Raw genomic sequence first — 18910 nt, 5'->3', positions numbered from 1 at the left:
AGCTCTAGTCAGAGCCATGTACAGAGGTTTGAGTGGCACAATGGAGGTTACCCCATCCACACTGATGTTAAGGTAAGCATTAGAACCCCATACTACATACACTGGCATGTGTAGTTCATAGATTTATTGCCAGTTCAGGTGCCGTTTACAGACTAGTGAACATAGAAAGCTAAAAACTGGTATGGTTTCAATTGACCATGGTACAAACAAACAACAAAAAAACTTAAAATCTGAGAGGGTTAATTTAAAAAAATAGTGTTGACATGACATGGAATCCCTACAAAAAATGATGCCATGATCGGATACAAGCAATTAAAAACCCCAGTCAGCAGGAGTCCCAGTGAGGGCTGGTGCACACCAGAGCGGTTCGGAATGTTTGTTTTTTAAACGCTTGCAGGGGGCTTGCACACCAGAGAGGATCGTTTTTCCACAAACGCAAACTCGGGGGCTGAAGCATTTTTTTTTTATTTCTGAGGCGTTTCTGCCTCAATGTTAAAGTATAGGAAAGTGGAAAACTGCTCTGCAAAACGTTAGATCAGAGAGGTTTTCCAGGTGTTTTTGTTACAGAAGCTGTTCAGTAACAGCTTTACTGTAAAAATATATGTAATCTGCTACACAAAAACTCTCCAAAAAACGCTAGGCATGTTTAGAAAACATCTCTAAACATGCCTAGAAACGCTCTGAAATCTGCTTCAAAAACTTCTAGCATTAGCAGATCTGCTAGAGGTTTTTGGTGTGCACTGGGCCTTACAGACTATAATACCAGCACTCAGCTCCACTAGCACCATCATATGCTGGGTGGAGTCACTCTTTAAAAAGCTCCAACCAGCAGCATAGGCCTTATGCACTAAAGTATGGTAAGGTTGCAATGCACAGGGAGGGCATGGTAATTTTATTGTTACTAGCACAGGGGGAGGAGACAAGATGTTAACTGGCATGTGCATTACCACAGCAATGTTATAAACCAGTAATGCACGTGGCACTAATGGAGTAACATCCATTGCCCCCCCCCCCCCTTGCCGGGGAAACACGTAATACCATAGCAATATGTGCATTGCTGCGGTAGGTGATGTGCTGCTAATGGATTAATAGCTGGTGCTCCCCCTGTGCTAAAAATGGTAAAATTGCAGTGCGCTCCCTGCGCGTGTAACTTTTACCCTACATTAGTCCATTAGGCCTGAAATGATTTGTGAGGGCAAGGTGAGTGGTGTATGTAACTTACTGTATATCTCTGGTACTAGTGATGATAATTATGCTTATTAAACAGATGGTCCAGTAGATTCTCTACAGAGTGAACTACAAATTACTATTTAGCTGTGATTTATCACACACATCTGGATTATTGTGTGATTAATTGCAACCATGCATTACTGTGTGTTTTACAACAAATACAGACCAGTCTTACGTCTTCCTAACAATTCTATGCGATTAATCACACATGATTTTAATAATACGAGTACGTGACGAAAGTCACCCTTCTTCTTTAGGTTTACATGATTTTTTGTGGACAAGTCTAGCAGTTCTGATACGTGTTTTATTTGTGATTCCAGGAGTTCAGTTTTGCCTACTAGAAAAAATAAAAATAATAGCAGAACTTATATATGCCAAGGAACAGGTGAGACAAATGCTCCCATAAGGCATTGATTCTCAAACCTGTCCTCGTGACTCCCCAACGGTGCATGTTTTGCAGGTAACCTCACCTATGCACAGGCGGGGTAATTAGGGTCTCAGCTAGGTGGATTCCATGTAGCTAAGACACTAATAATCCCACCCTGTGCATAGGTGAGGCTGCCTGTAAAACATGCACCGTTGGGGAGACACGTGGACAGGTCTGAGAAACACTGCCATAGGGTATTCATAATAAGATGGATGGGTTACTGAGCAGCGAATTTTAACTTCAGATTCTCCAGTAAAGTCACTGTCCTGTAGGCTTCACAAACATCGGATTAATTAGCGGTCCGATAAGCATACTGATCAGATAGAACAATGTAAGCAAAAAACAATCCAGAAGAACGCATAATACACATTTTTCTCTAGAAGGAATATAAAAAAGTGGGAATCTGATGGTAGCAGAAGTGGCATGCTCTTATTATGCATGTTATATGTTATCAGAACATATTGTAATCTCTTTTCACACACAAAATATCAATCCATTCCATTGGCAGCCGTAAAGAGCCAATATCTCACAAGCCAACCAAGCACCTTGCAAAATCTACTTCACACGCTATACACGGCTCCTATAAAACACTCCCTGCAAACCACACAGCGCCTCGCAAGCGCTGCTACTTTGAAGGGGGAAATATATTTAAAACAGAGAAAATCAATGTGGTGTAGACTATTTTGGAGGGAAAAAAAATGTCCGACGTCAGCAATATTTATGACAACTTCGTAACAAATGGCTTGTTTTGCACACAGTTAGGAGGCAGAGGATGCGTTCGGTGTCCATCCCATCTGATAAGCCCGCTCTAAAGTTCTCAAGCAGTCCTGATAAACAGTGCTGAACGTGATGTGCGGATATTGCTTGACCAATTTCTCCACCGTGTCGGGATGCACCTGCAGAGAGGACAGAGAAAGGACAAACTGGTTAAAAGGACAACCTCAGTTAAGGTAGAAACATATATAAGCTGTACGTGACATCAGATTATAGGTCCAGTGGTCCTCAAACTTTTTCAGGTGAGGGCACCCCTCTTTAGATAAAAATTATTCATGTTAGACTTCTAGTGCTCCTTTTGTGCAATGCCCCTTCTAGGTGGTCCCGATTGGTCTACTCCCCCCTCAAAAAAATAGCTTTCCTGGTGGTCTAATGGTGCCCCCCTTCCCCAAACAGCTTCCCTGGTGGTACAGTGGTCCCTCCCCTTCCCCAAACAGCTTTCCTGCTGGTCTAATGGTGTCCACTCCTTCCTAAAATAGATTTCTTGGTACAGGCATGGCATCCCTGGTGGAGACTCTATTTGTAGAGAAAGGCGCAGCGGTGGGTCAGAGTCTCACCTGCTCCAATGTCTTCATCCATCCTCATCACCAGCCAGATGCTTTTTACCCACTGAAACTCTGCAAGCCACAAGTTTTTATGTGACACGCAGAAGAACCAAGAAGTAGAGAGAGGCCGACCGCTGATATCGACGGACGAACCCATAAACTAATTGGAGCAGGTGAGAATCGTATCCACCGCTGTGCCTTTATCTGGAGATAATCAGCGCAAGCGAAAGAGGCGGCCTGGGGTGAAAGCTCTTCCTTTCCCCTTAGGCCAGTCCGCGGCACCCCATGGAAGTGCTCGCAATGCACCAGGGTGCAGCAGAACCCATTTTGAGAATTGCTGCTATAGTCATTTCTTCCAAATGAGCTCCAGAGGTTCTTGTGTTGAAGCATAAAAGTCCATTAACTCCACTGTTTAGCTGTCTACTGAAAAGTACATTCCACACTACAGGTGATTAGTGCTTTGACATACAGCTGACAAGTTCTAGTGACTTGCAGCAGCTACAAATCTTCTACTTCAGTCTATGTAAATGATATACACAACAATTGCTAATGATTATGTCACACTAGCAGCTACAAGTTAAGCTAAAGGTACCATATATTTTGGACATAAAACACCACTTAACAGGTTTTTGAATGTTTTGTCTGCAGCTTTTTTTTTTTTAACTATTCTATCTGTTTTTATTATTGTAAGGCCTAGTAGACGAGCCAATATTAATTTCCAATGTGAATGGGATGCTCAAATTGATTGAAAACTTAAAACCCTACTAATAATAATGACAGGTTATCTAGTGCAGATTTCCCCAACCATGTCCTGAAGGACCACCAATAGTGGATGTTTTGCAGGAAACCACAAACATGCACAGGTGGGGTAATTAGTGTCTCAGCAGAGCTGATTAACTACCTGTGAGGATTTCCATAAAACATGCACTATTGGTGGGCCTTGTGGCTAGGGTTGGGGAACACTACTAGTGAAGTGACATTTACAATGTGGATTGATGTTTTGTGATATGTTTTCACTTGTGTTATCACCATTATGATGTTAGTGAATTGTGGCCAATGATTCCCAACCTGTGGTACATGTACAACTGGGGTGCATCACCACCTGCTGGGGTACTTTAAACAAACAATATGGCTGATCTGATCCCCAAGGGTGTCAGTGAAGTCATTTGGTGTAATAGAGGGGAACACAGGGAAAGAGGTGCTCAAATGTGATAGAATATGTTAAAAACAATAAAAACCTAAATAGATGACACATGTATTGGAAAAGTTGAACTTTACTTCCACTGTGACAACACCAATAAATAGTGCCCACTACATAGCTTAGCTGAGCTCTAAGCCATTGAAGTAAGCCACCTCAGAATTCAAAGCCACACAAAAAACATTTATCAAGGAGAAATGATAATAAAACCTAGCCTTCATGGCCCCAGAGTATAATAGTGGACAGTAGGGTGTGTTACTTTATCCTTAAATTATTTAATTCTCTCCTGCAGCTTCACTGTCTCTCCTTCACCCTTCCCTCCTGCAGTTTCACCATCTCTCCTGCAGCTTCACTGTCTCCTTCACCCTTCCTTACTACAGCTTCACTGTCTCTCCTTTACCCTTCCCTACTGCGGCTTCACTGTCTCTCCTTTACCCTTCCCTACTGCAGCTTCACTGTCTCTCCTTTACCCTTCCCTACTGCAGCTTCACTGTCTCTCCTTTACCCTTCCCTACTGCAGCTTCACTGTCTCTCCTTTACCCTTCCCTACTGCAGCTTCACTGTTTCTCCTTTACCCTTCCCTCCTACAGCTTCACCGTCTCTCCTTTACCCTTCCCTCCTGCAGCTTCACCATCTCTCCTTCACCCTTCCCTCCTGCAGCTTCACCATCTCTCCTTCACCCTTCCTTCCTGCAGCTTCACCATATCTCCTTCCCCCTTCCCTGCTGCAGCTTCACCATCTCTCCTTCACCCTTCCCTCCTGCAGATTCACGATCTCTCCTTCACCATTCCCTCCTGCTCCTTTTACATTTTGAATTTGACATTTGAAGCCTAGTGTGTGCAGCTGGGAGGGGTTATCAGGACACAGGACAGTTGGAACTGTGTCTCATGCTCCCTGTCACCTTCTTTCAACCAAAAAGATGGCCCCATGACAAAGATGGCAGCCCCCATGAATCACACACATTTGCCTGTTCTTTTAAAACAGGGTGGGTAAAAGATTATATTACCTATCTATTCTAATTAATATAACTAATGTAACTTAATAACAGTATGTTTGTTTAGGCTGAAGTTCCCCTTTAACCATTCCCTCCTGCTCCTTCACCATTTCTCCCTCATCCTTCCCTCCTGCAGCTTCACCATCTCTCCTTCACCCTTCCCTCCTACAGCTTCACTGTCTCACCTTCACCCTTCCCTCCTGCAACTTCACAGTCTCTCCTTCACCATTCCCTCCTGCAACTTCACAGTCTCTCCTTCACCATTCCCTCCTGCAGCTTCACCAGCTCTCCTTCACCCTTTCTCTTGCAGCTTGACCGTCTCTCCTTCACCCATCCCTCCTGCAGCTTCACCATCTCTCCTTCACCCTTCTCTACTGCAGCTTCACCATCTCTCCTTCAACCTTCCCTCCTGCAGTTTCACGATCTCTCCTTCCCCCTTCCCTCCTGCAGCTTCACCATCACTCCTTTACCCTTCCCTCCTGCAGCTTCACCATCTCTCCTCCCCCCTTCCCTCCTGCAGCTTCACCATCTCTCCTTCACCCTTCCCTCCTGCAGCTTCACCATCTCTCCTTCACCCTTCCCTCCTGCAGTTTCACTATCTCTCCTTCCCCCTTCCCTCCTGCAGCTTCACCATCACTCCTTTACCCTTCCCTCCTGCAGCTTCACCATCTCTCCTTCCCTCCTGCAGGTTCACCATCTCTCCTTCACCCTTCCCTCCTGCAGATTTACAATTTCTCCTTTACCCTTCCCTCCTGCAGCTTCACCATCTCTCCTTCACCCTTCCCTCCTGCAGATTTACCATTTCTCCTTCACCCTTCCCTCCTGCAGCTTCACTATCTCTCCTTCACCCTTCCCTTCTGCACCTTCACCATCTCTCCTTCACCCTTCCCTCTTGAAGCTTTACCATCTCTCCTTCACCCTTCCTTCCTGCAGCTTCCCCATATCTCCTTCCCCCTTCCCTCCTGCAGCTTCATCATCTCTCCTTCACCCTTCCCTCCTGCAGCTTCACTATCTCTCCTTAACCCTCCCCTCCTGCAGATTCACTATCTCTCCTTCACCATTCCCCCTTGAAGCTTCACCATCTCGTCTTCCCCCTTTCCTCCTGCAGATTTACCATTTCTCCTTCCCCCTTCCCTCCTGCAGCTTCACTATCTCTCCTTGCACCTTCACCATCTCTCCTTCACCCTTCCCTCTTGAAGCTTCACCATCTCTCCTTCCCCCTTCCTTCCTACAGCTTCACCATATCTCCTTCCCCCTTCCCTCCTGCAGCTTTATCATCTCTCCTTCACCCTTCCCTCCTGCAGATTCACCATCTCTCCTTCACCATTCCCTCCTGCTCCTTCACCATTTCTCCTTCATCCTTCCCTCCAGCAGCTTCACCGTCTCTCCTGCAGCTTCACCGTCTCTCCTTCACCCTTACCTCCTACAGCTTCCCTGTCTTACTTTCACCCTTCCCTCCTGCAGCTTCACTCTCTCTCCTTCACCCTTCTCTCCTGCAGCTTCACCGTCTCTCCTTCACCCTTCCCTCCTGCAACTTCACTGTCTCTCCTTCACCCTCCTTTCCTGCAGCTTCACCGTTTCTCCTTCACCCTTCTTTCCTGCAGCTTCAGCGCCTCTCCTTCACCCTTACCTCCTGCAGCTTCACTGTCTCTCCTTCACCCTTCCCTCCTGCAGCTTCACCATCTCTCCTTCATTCACCCTTCCCTCCTGCAGCTTCACCGTCTCTCCTTCAAACTTCCCTCATGCAGCTTCACCATCTCTCCTCCACCCTTCCCTCCTGCAGCTTCACCGTCTCTCATTCACCCTTCTTTTCTGCAGCTTCCCATCTCTCCTCCACCCTTCCCTCCTGCAGCTTCACCATCTCTCCTTTCCCCTTCCCTCCTGCAGCTTCACCACCTCTCCTTAACCCTTACCTCCTGCAGCTTCACCATCTCTCCTTCACCCTTCCCTACTGCAGCTTCACCATCTCTCTTTCACCCTTCCCTCCTGCACCTTCACCATCTCTCCTTCACACTTTTCTTCTGCAGGTTCACTGTCTTTTCTTCACCCTTCCCTCCTGCAGTTTCACCATATCTCCTTCCTCCTTCCCTCCTGCACCTTCACCAACTCTCCTTCACCCTTCCCTCCTGCAGATTCATCATCTCTCCTTCACCCTTCCCTCCTGCTGCTTCACCATTTCTCCTTCATCCTTCCCTCCTGCAGCGTCACCATCTCTCCTTTACCCTTCCCCCCTACAGCTTCACTGTCTTCACTTTCACCCTTCCCTACTGCAGCTTCACTGTCTCTCCTTCACTCTTCTCTCCTGCAGCTTCCCATCTCTCCTTCCCCCTTTCCTCCTGCAGCTTCACCATCTCTCCTTCCCTCCTGCTGCTTTACCATTTCTCCTTTACCCTTCTCTCCTGCAGCTTCACCATAATATAGCTGTGGGTGAAGTACTTCTTTTAAAGTAATCCTCTCAGAAAACAAGATATGGAAGCTTCCATTGCTGACCACCTTGTGAAAATGTAAGCTGTTTAGCTGTAATGGTGACCTGCTGCCACCTGCTGTTCACTTATTCCAGGTGAGTAATTTAGAAGATAATGTAAAGAGTGGATAAGCACTGCAGCCAGGAGACTACATTCTGTAAAAGGAGATCAGGACTGGAAACTTCCACATCTTTAGAAATTATAACAAGCACATAAATCATTTCATAATCCTCTGCTAAAGGAACCTGTGTAGGGGCTCATGTGAGCAAGCATTGAAAGGGTCACATGACCATCAGTTCTCCATGGAATATTTGTAAGAAAATTCTGACTGGTTAATTTCTTCCTCCCAAGAGGATGCTGTTGGCTTCATACACTGGCACATGCTGGCTCCAGTGTAACTTCCATCCAAAATGTGGATCATGAGAGTGTGAAATATGTCTGGCAGGAAAATTGGCAATATAACAAATCATCATTTATATTTTTTTTAGTATTTATATAGCGCCAACATCTTCCATAGTGCTGTACAGAGTATATTGTCTTGTCACTTAACTGTCCCTCAGAGGGGCTCACAATCTAATCCCTACCATAGTCCTATGTCTATGTATGCATCCTGTAGTGTATGTATCCTGGTCTAGGGCCAATTAAGGGGAAAACGAATTAGCTTATCTGTATGTTTTTGGGATGTGGGAGGAAACCACAGTGCCCAGAGGAAACCCACACAGACACGGGGAGAACATACAAACTCCAGATGGTGCCATGGCTGGGATTCAAACTGAGGACCCAGCAAGGCAAGAGTGCTAACCACTATGCCACCGTGCTGTCCATAGCAAATACAACCATCATAGCATCTAGACTCTGCTACAAAGCATTTTTCACTAGTACTAGTCACCTGGGAAGCGGAGTGTTGAATGGAAAACTCAGATTGGCCAATGCTATGAATTACAATGACAGCAGCAGAAACATGGTCAAATGGAGGTGCATAAGACTAGTGGGGGCAATATGTGGACACCAGGGCTAATACAAACTGCACTGCTTGCCTTAAGCAGCTTGCTGGACCTTACATTATATCATCACTGCAGTGTTTCATATCGTCAAACAAGGTAATACCCTGACTTTCACATTGCTAAAATGAAAACTGTTAATAAATATTACATTAATGCATGCTGGGGAAAAAACATCCTGGACAAGGATAGTAACCCCACAACAACAGCAAGGCTGGTTGCTATAGTTTGAAATAATAAATATCTATCTATTTCCATATCTGAAGAAAGCAGAAAATTCTTATTTCAGGAAATGTCATTGACTAAAGCACTGTGAGCCTTTACTGTAGCTAATCTGAGCACATAAATATGTGACCTCACAAACTGTATACATTCTGTGAGTCAGACTATGGGAAGCAAGAGCAAGCATTAATCCTTTTTGTTTTATTATTATTTTACTGTGTAAAAAAATGTCTTTTAGTTGTCCTTGAAAAACCTCAAAGTACACGGGCCCAATGACTAAGATATATTGGGGTAGCATGCATTAGCAGGCTAATAAGCATTCTACTGTACATGGATGAAAAGCAGCTATTAACAGAATTCCTTTTCTCAGTTGCTCACAATAACAATTAGCGCTTTTAAAAGGGAAACATATTTAAGAGGGTGAATAAGATCTCTGCTGGATATCAAAATATGCACATGACGTTATTGTTTGCTTCCATGCAATATGGCAGTTTATAAACATGGTTACAAACATATGCACTTTTAAAGAAATGCTTTCCAATTATTGTTTAGCTTAAACATAAAGACCCAGCGTCCTACTGAGATGATTACTTCAATTACTGCCATTGCACAATCCTGGTGTGATGCAGGGGATCAATGTGCAATGAATCCCAGCTTGTGGATACACTTGCTTTCAAGCTGACGTTTGCTTCGTTTCGCCAATATACAAAATTATACAAGATATAGGTTTAAAGTTACGCTTAGAAAATAAAAAATAACACTGTAACAATCAAGGTATTTCTATTGCTTGTGCTGTGTGTACTGCATAAAGTGTTGAAGGAAATATGTTTTTAAACAGAATACTGTACATTACAACTACTGAAAGTCTTCCTGTTCTTGCTTTACTGGACTGTGAATGCACACTGATGTTTTCAATAGGTCAGATCAAAACACATAAGTGATCCATGAAAACCGGAGTGGATTTAAAGCAGATCCGAGATGAAAAACTAACTATAATAAGTAACTTGTCTATATATCTTCTCTAAAGTTTAGATAGTTTACACAGCAAATCTAGCTGCAAACAGCTTCAATAGAATATGATTATTTCTTCCTGTGATACAATGACAGCAGCCATGTTGTTTGTAAACATTACACACAGGCAAGCTTATCTGCATCTTCAGCACTCAGCCTGTGAAAAAAAACCTAATCCCCCCTCCTCCTCCCTCCTCCCATTTGCCTCTGAAATCTGTGGCTAGTAATACCTCCCCTTCCTCCTGCCCAGACTGAACTCCCATGAGCCCTTGCTACTGTCTGAAAATGCCAAGGCTTTCTGAAAGGCTGTGGGCGAGGCTTGTTTAGTTTATAGGGAATTAGAGTATTAAAACAACAACAAAAAACTATTTGGCTTGAGGAATGCCCTATAAACAATAGGAAATTAACACAATTATGCAATGAGTAAAAGTTCATCTCGGATCCACTCTAAAGCAAAACCTGAACTGTATAAATAAAACGAGAAAAAAAATAGTAACCATAGATCAACAGGATTCTTAAACTTGGTCCGTTCCCAGAGTTCACTTCAAAACCTTTGGAGCCAGATCTTTCTGTCATGCTGCCCCAACCCTTTGGAATTCCTTACCATGCCCAGTCCCTGGAGCTATTCAAATCCAGACTGAAAAGCCACCTGCTTAGCCTGGCATTTGAGGACTTACAGAATTCTTACAGTGCCCCCCCCCCCCCCCCTGCCAGCCAATCAGAGCGATCCTCTCTCATAGGCATTAGCCTATGAGATTGAAACCTTTCCAGGGGACAGCCGAGTGACACAGCTGTCTCCAGTACAGCACTGCTGTAGATCGCAGCGATGTACAATGTAAACAGTCAGCAGTTTCACCATCTAACAGTCTGCTAGTGGCGATCGCTGCAGGTAGACTGATGACGGAGCGGAGCTCTGTCACTCAAGTGATCCCCTGTAAAACCCCACCCCAGGACTTGATGCCTTTCGGCGTTACGTGGTCCTGGGGCTGCCACCTTCCCGACGCTTATCAGCAATAGGCAGTCGGGAAGGGGTTAATGCTATAAAGCCTCCATCTTGAAATATTTACCTTTTGTAATCAGTTTTCCAAGAGTTTTATGACTGTAATTAGTTACGAGTGAGTGTTACATGTGTGACCAAAGTTGGACTGGAGAGAATGTGCCATTCATAGGCCAGGGATTTTAACCCTTCAGATATAATAAAGAATTGGATGAGAACTGTACAAAATAGAATGTATGTTGTGCAGTTCTGATCCAGTTCTGCATGGTACCAGAAGAAGAAACGTAATGTTTTGAAATCTTGCAAGAAAACTGTGTACAGTTGATCATAAAAGGAGTTACCTCAATAAAGTTTGTACTGTCTTGCTCAAGAGGTTGCTGTGGCGGGACCGTATTTAAAAGAACCCTTAAGCAAAGAAAAGTGCATGCGCAGAATGCTCCCCGGCCGCGGGAGTGCGCTCAGAGTGCGCATGCGCAGTAGCCGCCGACTCCCAGTGACCAGCCAGCTTTTTGGGGGTTGCTGCTGCTTACCAAAGGGGACCAGGAGGACGTCGTGGACACAGGACAATTCCTCCAGGGGGCTGGAAGAAGCCCCAGGTAAGTTAAAATCATTTTTTTTCCACTTAAGTATTCCTTTATGGACAATCCCTGCCCAAAGTCTTGCAGGAGTGACCTAGATGTTCTTCCATGTTGAGATTAGTAGAGCTACTTGCTCAGGCATTGTCTAGGGAAGTCAAAAAAACAGCATATTCGGTAATGCCCATGTTCAAACCAGACTGATTTCTCAAACATTGAAGAATACCCCTGATGCTGCCAGATGGGTGAAATCAGTTAGGTTGTAGAGTGGGTCTTACCAAATACAGTGGGATGCGAAAGTTTGAGCAACCTTGTTAATCGTCATGATTTTCCTGTATAAATCGTTGGTTGTTACGATAAAAAATGTTAGTTAAATATATCATATAGGAGACACACACACAGTGATATTTGTGAAGTGAAATTAAGTTTACAGGATTAACAGAAAGTGGCCAATAATTGTTTAAATAAAATTAGGCAGATGCATAAATGTGGGCACTGTTGTCATTTTATTGATTCCAAAACCCTTAGAACTAATTATTTGGCTTGGTAAGCTCAGTGACCCCTGACCTACATACACAGGTGAATGCAATTATGAGAAAGAGTATTTAAGGGGGCCAGTTGCAAGTTTCCCTCCTCTTTTAATTTTCTCTGAAGAGTAGCAATATGGGGATCTCAAAACAACTCTCAAATGACCTGAAGACAAAGATTGTTCACCATCATGGTTTAGGGGAAGGATACAGAAAGCTGTCTCAGAGATTTCAGCTGTCTGTTTCCACAGTTAGGATCATATTGAGGAAATGGAAGACCACAGGCTCAGTTCAAGTTAAGGCTCAAAGTGGCAGACCAAGAAAAATCTTGGAAAAAAGAAGCAACGAATGGTGAGAACAGTCAGAGTCAACCTACAGACCAGCACCAAAGAGCTGCAACACAATTTTGCTGCAGATGGAGTCACTGTGCATCATTCAACCATTCGACGCATTTTACACAAGGAGATGCTGTATGCGATAGTGATGCAGAGGAAGCCTTTTCTTTGCTCACAGCACAAACAGAGCTGATTGAGGTATGCTAAAGCACATTTGGACAATCCAGCTTTATTTTGGAATAATGTGCTGTGGACTGATGAAACTAAAATTGAGTTATTTGGGCATAACAAGGGGTGCTATGCATGGAAGAAAAACAACACAGTATTCCAAGACAAACATCTGCTACCTACAGTAAAATATGGTAGTGGTTCCATCATGCCGTGGGGCTGTGTGGCCAGTGCAGGGACTGGGAATCTTGTCAAAGTTGAGGGATGCATGGATTCCACTCAGTATCAGCAGATTCTGGAGACCAATGTCCAGAAATCAGTGACAAAGCTGAAGCTGCGCTGGATCTTTCAACAAGACAACAACCCTAAACACTGCTCAAAATCCACTAAGGCATTCATGCAGAGGAACAAGTACAACATTCTGGAATGGCCATCTCAGTCCCCACACCTGAATATAATTGAAAATATGTGGTGTAAGTTAAAGAGAGCTGTCCATGCTTGGAAGCCATCAAACCTGAATCAACTAGAGATGTTTTGTAAAGAGGAATGGTCCAAAATACCTTCAACCAGAATTCGGACTATCATTGGAATCTACAAGAAGCGTTTAGAGGCTGTAATTTCTGTAAAAGAAGTATGTACTAAATATTGATTTCATTTCTTTTTTGTGGTAGCCAAATTTATACACCTGCCTAATTTTGTTTAAACAATTATTGCACAGAGGCGTAGGATGCCAGGCAATTGGTATTGTTTAAAAGTAAATAAATAAGGAGACCTCTATAAGTGTCTCACCTTGGGTTCATTTTAAAGGCCAACGGAAGTGGGAAGAATATGGAGGCTGCCATATTTATTTCCTTGTAGCCTTCCTGGCGGTATTGACAAGCCTGGCTTGTCCAGCAGAAACATGCTGAAAGCAGTATGGACGAGCTGAGCTCGTCAATACTGCAAGGGAGATTTCCTGTTTGTCTGCCCCGCGGCTTCACTTTTCCCTCATCAGAGGGACTCCCCAGGATGGCTGGATGCCTGAGTGCACGCTGCGGGTAGTGATCTGTGCTACCCCCAGCGTGCAGAACTAGCATCCAGCCACCCTGGGGAATCCCTGGGCAGCGGATCAGCGAGGCAGAGTTCTGCAGGGCTGGCGGGGGCTCCCCCTTCTATGTGGTGGGCGGAGGGGTCCCTTTCTGTATAGGAGTTGTCCTCCTTCTGTGCGGGCTGGTGGCCGGGCGGGGTCTCCCCCTCTATGCGGTGGGCGGGGGTCCCTTCTGTACAGGCTGGTGGCCGGGCGGGGACTCCCCCCTCTATGGGGGGAGTCCCCTTCTATGCGGGTGGGCTGTGGGTGGCCTCTATTCCTCCCTCGTACCATCTCCTCTCCCTCCCTCCCGATCCCCTATTCAAACCCCCCTGATCTGAAGCCCTTTGAGTCTACTCACCTGAGGGCTCTCTCCAGCGGCAGCAGCAGCACTTCCTCCTCCATCGCCGAAGTCCCAGTCTGTGTAGTTACAGTACGAGGCTTGGTGACGTCACCAAGACTCGTACTGTAACTACACCGAGAACGAGACTTCGGCGATGGAGGAGGAAGTGCTGCTGCCGCCGCTGGTGAGAGCCCTCGGGTGAGTAGGCCTCAAAGGGCTTCAGATCGGGGGGGGTTTGAAGAAGAGGGGATTGGGAGGGAGAGGAAATGGTATGAGGGAGGGAGAGAGGCCACCCACAGCCCGCCCGCATAGAAGGGGACTCTCCCCCATAGAGGGGGGAGTCCCCACCCAGCCACCAGCCCGTACAGAAGGGACCCCCCCCCGCCCACCGCATAGAGGGGGAGCCCCCGCCCGGCCACCAGCCCGCACAGAAGGGGGACAACTCCCATACAGAAAGGGACCCCCCCCCCGTCGCATAGAAGGGTCCCACCGCATAGAGGGGGAGCCCCCCATAGAGGGGCTTCAGACGGGGGAGCAGGAAATCGGGAGGGGGGGGGGGGGAGACACATCTGGATACCTATAACTGGCTACACACCTGGCTACCTATAACTGGCTATACACCTGACTACCCTTACATCTGGCTCCCTATATACCTGGCTACACATCTGGCTACCTATATACCTGGCCACACATCTGGGTCTTATACTCACCATTGGCGTGCTGATCCCTCGTCGCGTACCTCTGATTGCTTACCCAGTGCCTTCTTCCATGTCCCTTGGTGGATTTTGCTTCTCCCTCGGGATGACATGTCCCCCACCGATCGGCGTTGATGAAACCAGGGTCACACAGCGTCATCAACATCTTGCAGCAAACACTTTTTTTATTGAATTCAATACAATAACCTGTATTGCATTCAATATAAAAAAAAATTGATTGCAAAAAAAAAATGGTTGAAAATTATTGGAAATTAATTAAAACACTTTTTGCACGGAAATCCTGGGGAAATTGAACGCCAGGGTGGTTCAACAATGCCAGTTACCTGTAGTGTCTGAATAACACCAGAACCAAGCATGAAACTAACATCATATCTGACAATAATGTCAGAAACACCTGATCTGCTGCCTGCTTGTTCAGGGTCTATTGCTAAAAGTATAAGAGACAGGGGATCAGCAGGATAGCCAGGCAACTGGTATTGCTTAAAAGGAAATAAATATGGCTGCCTTCATATCACTTGGTCCAAGTTCAGTTTCCTCTTTTAACCTCTTTGGCAGTAATCCCGCGCTAGGGTTGGGGTAGAAAACCGCAGCTAAGAGCGGTAATCCCAACCTCTGCTGGGGGTAGGGAGGTCTGTGCAGAATATAGCGAGCAGCTGCCGGTTTTACATACCTCCCGGGGGATCCCGACGTTGGCTGCCATTCTTCCTCCTCTCCACTGGGGCTCTCCTTCCTGCTGGTGAGATCGCCGGATCATGACAATAGCCGGCAATTTCACTTTAGAGGAGGATGGAGGCATAACTGCAGCGCTGGATCCCAGGGAGGTGAGTGATTGCAGAACTGCTGCAGATCTCCTTGGCAGCAGGATGTTTTCCAGCTTTTAGGGTCTGAAAGGTTGCAAAAATATTGCACCGCTTTTAGACCCTAAAATCCGGAAAGAATCATACCGCCAAGGGGGTTAATGTAGAATATTATTATTATTTAGTATGTATATAGCGTTGACATCTTCCAAAGTGCTGTACAGAGTATATGGTTTGTCACTTAACTGTCCCTCAGAGGGGCTCAAAATCTAATTCCTACCATATCCATATGTCTATGTATGTACCATGCAGTTTATGTATCTTAGTCTGGGGCCAATTTAGGGGGGAGCTATTTAACTTATTTGTATGTTTTGGGATGTGGGAGGGAAAAAAATGACTGCAAAAATGTTCAGTGTGTGCAATGTAACTACAAAGCTGTACCTGCAACAATGGAAAACAGAACCCAAGCACCTCACCACTGACTGATACCTCCTTGCATTCCTCCCTGGCAACCTGACCTTTGCCCCCTTAGCTTGCACCTCCTTAGTGACTGACAGTTATGCATTAACACGGTCACCCAAGCATAAAGTCTGGCATAATGTTTTTATACAGTACACTGGAACTATCCAATTAACTGACAACAAAACACAGAAAAGGGCACCAGGAAGCACTGTGCTTTTTGCAGCCACCGGCCATTGGCATTACAGAGAATGACTCTTGACTGGCAAGTCCTAGCATTCACCTCCTAGCTAGAACTTAGTCATTCAGCAGCCGAGACGTTAAAAACCTTTTCATGTTTGTCACGTCTAACATGAAATGATACTATTAACCTGACAAGTGTACAGTGTAAAGCCCTTTATACAGTTGTCCTTCAAACTGTTGTTGTGGCTTCACACTATTACATTATGTTCTCACAGCAAAAATATATTAAAATAGCCAGTATGACAAACACAACTGATATAGATGATAAGCATTTTAAGAGTCGGGAAGGATTTTCCAGGGAAGATAAACTTGCAAACACAAAATTATATAATGGTAATTTACCAACTATACATGAAAACATTTTTTAGAGTGCACCTATAACTACTGTATTTTTTTGGACTATAAGACTCACTTTTTCTCCTCCAAAAGTGGGGGGGGGGGGAAAAGTCACTGCGTCTTATGGTCCAATGAAGGGAGTTCCTGACTAGTGAATGCCGGCTGATACGAGCCTCCAACCCGCCGCAATGTCAGGTGCTTCCTGTACTGTGTCCATGCAGAGGAGGACACAGGGACACATGGAGGACACAAAGGGGCATAGGGGAGGTCACAAGGAGGACAGAGGCAGACATATGGAAGATACAGGAGGACACAAGGGGGGCAGAGGAGTACACAGGGAGACACAAGAGGTACAAGGGCACATGAGGTACAAGGGCACATGAGGTACAAAGGGGGGATAATTCACAAGATGTCCCTTCACCATGGATGCACCAGGTTTAGTATATATTTTTTCCATGGTTTTTGTCCTCTAAACCTAGGTGCATCTTATGGTCAGGAGCATCTTATAGAAAATAAACACACCCCTACACCAACAATGTTGCTGCCCTTATCTATAAAAGCTACGCAAATTTGTTAGTAGGACTTAACACCTACATAGCACTTACTGTATATACTCCAGTATAAGCCGAATTTTTGAGACCGAAAAAGTGGCCCAAAAGTGGGGATCTCGGCTTATACTCCAGTCGTAAGCAGAACCCCCCTCCTTCCTGTACCATCCACCGCAAGATAAAAGACCACATCTGCATATGCAAAGCGGTGGTGTTTCTATGATCAGTGTCTGCGCTGTCTCCCGAGTGCTACTGACAAACTGGTGGACTGTAAACTCCTGCCTGCCAGAGCAAATATCTAGCATAGCTTTTTGTGCCCCCCCCCCCCCGAGTGTCCCAGTATCCCCGGGCATATATACTTCTGTTCCTCTCGGTTACCGGCCTGTGCTGTGGTGATCACGTACAGTAAAACTCCTGCCCACAGGACCAGACATCCTAGCATACCTCTGTGTGGTCCCCCCGAGTGTCCGATCAACTGGCATATGTACAGTATGGTACTTGTGGTTCCATTTCTCCCGGTTACCAGCCCGTGCTGTGATGATCGCGTACATCGCATACTCCCGCCCACCAGAGCAGACGTCCTAGCATACCTCTGTGTGGTCCCACGAGTGTCCTATCCCCGCATATGTAAGGTACTGTACTTGTGGTTCCTTCCATCCCGGTTACCGGCCTGCGCTGTGAAATTTTCTAAGCAGTTTGTTAACCGCATGTTCGTCACTATGACACCCTCTAGTGGCGCCTCTTATCACGTGCACCACTGTGAAGTCATAGCAACGAGCCTGCAGCTAACAAGCTGCAGAGGGAATTCCACAGCACGGTCCGGTAACCTGGAGAGATGGAACCCACAAGTACCGTACTTTACATATGCGGGGGATAGGACACTCGGGGGACCACACAGACGTATGCTAGTACATCTGGTCCTGTGGGCGGGAGTTTTACTGTACGTGATCACCACAGCATGGGCCGGTAACCAGGAGAGATGGGACGACAAGTACTGTACTGTACATATGCGGTGGGATAGGACACTCAAAGGGGGGAGCAGAAAGAGGTATGCTAGAACGTCTTGTCCGGCAGGCTGGAGTTTACTATATGCAATCACCACAGTGCAGGCCAGTAACCAGGAGCAACAGAAGCTCAAGTACTGTACATGTACCGGTATGCTGGGGGGATACTGGGACACTTGGGGAGGGGGGGGCACAAAGTGGTATGCTATAACTTCTGCTCTGGCAGGCAGGGATTACAGGACCACCAAAGTTTACCAGTAGCACTCAGAAACAGTGCGGACACTAATCAGAAAAATATAGAAACAACTACTGGGCAACTAAAGTTTGTAACTATGACTGTATGTATGTGATTGCAATCACACAATGCTTTGTTCTGCACCATAGGCCCACTGCATTTCTCACCCTCGGCTTATTCTCGGGTCAAGCATTTTTTCCCATTTTTTAGGTAAATGTTGGGGGGTCGGCTTATACTTGAGTATATACGGTATTCCATTTATAACTGGGCCACGTGCCCATAAAAAGAAACTGAAAAAGATTTTTGTGCTTGGACCGGTTTCCCCCCCACCCAAAAAAAAAAAAAAGATGAAAAAAAAACCACTCATGCCTCTTCTAAATCTACTACTTTCATTCTGAATACTAGAGTGTGTAAGGAATTGGGCATGGATTATGAAATTCTTGACCTTTTTACTAATGCAGGTTAACTTTCTCTGACCATCGCAGTAAAATGAAATAAGGGGTGCCACACTAATTGTATATTGCCTACAACTCTAGTGGCTAGAACATAGAGGGTCTTTTTCGTTTTTTCTTCAGAAAGAAGGAAACCTAGTTCTACGTTCAGACAGGTAGAAAAGAAGAACATGAATGAATGCATTTACCCTTTAAAAATTATGTAGCAATGATCAGTGGTACACAAGCCATATTGTTACTTT

General features: G+C 45.5%; 1 protein-coding gene across 1 annotated transcript in view; it reads right to left on the bottom strand.

Moving 5' to 3' along the window:
• Nucleotides 1-1706: 1706 nt before the first annotated feature.
• Nucleotides 1707-18910, bottom strand: part of FBXL17 (F-box and leucine rich repeat protein 17) — a 763959-nt gene continuing 746755 nt past the window's right edge. The window contains exon 10 of the mRNA XM_068247434.1: nucleotides 1707-2553. Within this exon, the coding sequence (XP_068103535.1) occupies nucleotides 2416-2553 (138 nt within the window). The 3' untranslated portion in view covers nucleotides 1707-2415. The remainder of the gene's footprint in view (nucleotides 2554-18910) is intronic.

Source organism: Hyperolius riggenbachi, chromosome 1, assembly GCF_040937935.1.
Source record: "Hyperolius riggenbachi isolate aHypRig1 chromosome 1, aHypRig1.pri, whole genome shotgun sequence".
Classification (NCBI taxonomy): Eukaryota; Metazoa; Chordata; class Amphibia; order Anura; family Hyperoliidae; genus Hyperolius; species Hyperolius riggenbachi.
The sequence above is the reverse complement of the archived record's forward strand: the minus strand, read 5'-3'. Positions and strand labels throughout refer to the sequence as shown.